This window comes from Glossina fuscipes, unplaced genomic scaffold (assembly GCF_014805625.2).
Source record: "Glossina fuscipes isolate IAEA_lab_2018 unplaced genomic scaffold, Yale_Gfus_2 86, whole genome shotgun sequence".
Lineage (NCBI taxonomy): Eukaryota > Metazoa > Arthropoda > Insecta > Diptera > Glossinidae > Glossina > Glossina fuscipes.
This window is the reverse complement of record NW_023998440.1, coordinates 484,662-488,222: the sequence shown is the minus strand read 5'-3', so window position 1 is coordinate 488,222 and position 3,561 is coordinate 484,662. Positions and strand designations below refer to the sequence as shown.

The following is a 3,561-nucleotide window of genomic DNA, read 5'->3' as shown; positions in this document are numbered from 1 at the left end:
CTTTACGAGTCATAGATTCGAAAGTGTTTTTCCTATCTACGAACACAAACAACATTTTCATCCACCATATGTCGAGATGGTAAATGATGCGTTTTTTTTAGTTTTCATAAAAAAAAGAAACGCTTTTAAAGCGCATTGGATTTAATAATAGAAAAACCGTTAATAACCTCTTAAGCAGTGTGAACGGGTACAAATAACACTAATAAAATGAATGAATATGTAACTCTTTTATACAAATTTTTAAAAATAAAAAAGAAAGTCTGGATATAAATAATTGTTTTCCCTGTTCGAAGTTAATGTACTATTACAAATTTTAAACTTTTTTTATCACGTAGAAATTATACGGCAATAAGATTAGAACAGAGAGAAGTGATGTTTTAACAATCTAATTAAACAGCACAATTTGTTCAGATAGGGTTAAACTTTGCATCCCCCCCGTGCCGTTTTTATTTGCTAAGCGTACTCCCTTAACAGATGATATCATCATATGGTATTTTTCTGAATTAATTGTAATTTCAAAAAATTCATTTTCTAAACATATAACTTGCCAAATACAAAAAGCAAATGGTGTGGAAAAAAGTTTCAAACAAAATCATTCGTAGAGCTGTTCAAAGCCAATAAAGCAACTGTATCGAAAATTACAGGTAACACAAAAATAGTCTCAAAATCCAAAAATAAAACCCGTTCACTTTTCCCCCGCGACAACGTTTTGGGAATTGGTGCTTTCTCGTGCAATTGGTGCAAATATTTTTTCACCATTTTCTCATTTAACAGAATTGATTCGACTTTTTTCACCATTTTAACATTTCTTGAAAGCAACTCTGTCCTTTCGCTATTCTCAACACATGGCAAGTTTTTTTTTTAAACGATGTAAAGAAAACTTGCCTATGGCCTAAATCAAGATGATTGTGACCACCTGCAAGATATAATGTAATATAATCATTGAAGCATTAACTAACCTTCAAGCGACACCCGCGCAAGAGATGAGCACTAGTCCATCAATTCATCATACAACAATGTCCAGTGCCGCGCCACTTCCGAAAATATCCATCCCCAAGTTTGATGGTGATTGCAGAAAATGAAGGCAATTTTATGACTTATTCCTCCACATGATCAGCGACCAGCCACATACAAATGAAATGTATATACATATTAATTTACTACTTCTTACCCAATTTGCTTCCAATTCCTTATAGTAATTGCGGATAATTTTATTTATTAACTACTATCGTTGTAAACCGATTTATACAAATATTTTTGTATTGTTATGTATATTTACAAAGGCAATTTGAAAAAAAATTAAAGTATGTGAATTTTATTTTGTAAATTTCTACAATCTGGCATCTCTATATTATTTTTAAGTCAATCAGAAATTTGTTCATATAATTTCTTTTCCTTACAATTCTGCATTTAACAAAAAAATTTTTTCTTCACCGTTTTCATAAAATATTGCTTAAAAAATGAATAACTTCACAAAAGCTGCTGCACGTATCCTTAGAAACACTCCTGTTAAGAATGTTTTAAGTGGAAAGCGTGATTTTGCCCGTACAATTTGGCACCTCTCTAAGAATTCTGGATTTTCGGAACAACAAAATTTTAGTGTATTGCAGCTGCACAACCCAAGTTTAAATTGCAAGTGTGGTTGCGGCCTAAAGCATATGCATACCAAAGGTAAATAAATTTACAATTTATGTAATTTTGGTCACCAAGCCGGCATGTGAAAGCACATCAGATTACATAACCTCAAACGATGGTATTTGTGACATATACCGGTCAATTTTTCCTTTTTCAGCTGAACGTGAATTGGTAGAGTTTTTGACTGAAGAAATATTAGCTGAACGCAAAGCACAAAAGATTAAAACTACTACTAATCAACTAGAGGGATTCTCAATAACATACGACGGAGCCGAAGTAGAATTGAGTAAAAAAGCAGAAAAAGAAAAGTAAGGATCCATAATATGATTTCATATACTCTATGTATAATTGCCTTAATTTTCAGAATTATTATTAATTTTAATGTTAACCATACTGTCGACACGGAAGAAGAGCCGGAAGTTGATCCTACTGCAGATAAGGCAGAAGTGGGAGAAATGCGTAGCAAACCGCGTTTCGAAGTTGATATCATTAAAGGCGACACCACATTATCCTTTACTTGTTCTTACCTAATGGACCCACCACAGGAGGGTGAATATAGTAAGTTGGAGATTTATGCCACGTAAACGTTTTCTAAACACCATTTTTACATCTTCTTAGATGACGTTTTCGGTATTGATGAGCTAACAGTTTTTAAAGGTGAATGGAAAGAGAATATTTATGCCGTATCTGGTGATGTTTTAGATGGCGTAAGTGAAACTTTTGTAAAGTGTTTTCTCATTAAGTTGAAGATTAATTTCATTTTTCAGTATCTTTACGACTTGCTTATGAATCTTTTGGAAGAAAAAGGCATCAGCAGTGAATTTGTCGAAAAAATGGCTGACTTGGCTACCGCTTACGAGCATTCATCTTATATAGCCCTTTTGGAGAATTTATCAAAATTCACCACTGGAAAGTAATTACTTTCCCTTTAGTTAGAAATTTAAGTTCTAAAATTTTGATTTTTAGAAATATTTAGTACGCAGCGCTTTTAGTTTTTATTCATTTTTTAGAAATCTAAATCCTTCGTTTCGTGACATTCTAATCACTTCTTTTTATTTTATTTCATTTTCAATTCAGTGTCGAAGAAAAAGGTTCGAAACCAAAAAGAGATGTCAAATATTTGACTGCATAATAACTTTGACATTTTAAGTCAAAATACATACACATATTGGCATAAATCAAGTATTGAATACAACTCTTTCAGTAAGTTTGAGTTGATTTAAGATTAATTTTCTAATATGTTATGTATTAACATAAAAAGTAAAACCAAAATTTCATGTAAATTATATAAAAAAGAAACAAACATATTATCGAAATTATTTTCAAATTCGTTATCCAAGTTGAGATTGAATTTGTTCTAATAAAACTTGACCATTCATATTATTGTAAATCTCTGCTTCTTTGTCTCCTCACTTTGTCATCATTGTCATCTTCACTTTGAAAAATCTTGAATTTATATTAGTAAGAAAGCTATCATAGTTTTTAATTAAGATTAAAACAGATTAAGTTCTATGCCATTAACGATAAAAAATGCGAACAGTGAAATTGTTTCATAAATTGATTTAACAGACATGTCTATATATGGTAGCTACCTCGATATTCTATCAACGAGTATCTTTTCCGGACTTCACTTTGTGTTCCGACCAATTCCTAATAGATTAATGTGTCTATGCGGCTGCTGTCCCACTGTAATGATCTAAAATAAACAATACCAATAAGTAAGCTTGGACGTATGTACCTAAATGTATGTATATAAAAGACAATTTGACAACAAAGTGATTGGTTCATTTTCTTATACAACAACAATAAAACTTGATTAATATTTGAAATTTTAAAGCAAAATTTACTGTCATTTTTTTGGTTTGGTTGTGAGATAAGGCAAAGGCTGTATATTCTTGAATGCAATCGTTAGAATTTTATAAAGAA

At 31.2% G+C, this 3,561-nt stretch overlaps 1 protein-coding gene across 1 annotated transcript; it reads left to right on the top strand.

The window, feature by feature from the left end:
- Nucleotides 1-1,394: 1,394 nt before the first annotated feature.
- Nucleotides 1,395-3,561, top strand: LOC119638245 (complement component 1 Q subcomponent-binding protein, mitochondrial-like). The gene is made up of 6 exons (XM_038034913.1): nt 1,395-1,671; nt 1,793-1,943; nt 2,000-2,193; nt 2,254-2,342; nt 2,403-2,548; nt 2,713-3,561. The coding sequence occupies exons 1-6, from the start codon at nt 1,461-1,463 to the stop codon at nt 2,765-2,767; spliced, it is 846 nt and encodes a 281-aa protein (XP_037890841.1). The 5' UTR covers nt 1,395-1,460; the 3' UTR covers nt 2,768-3,561.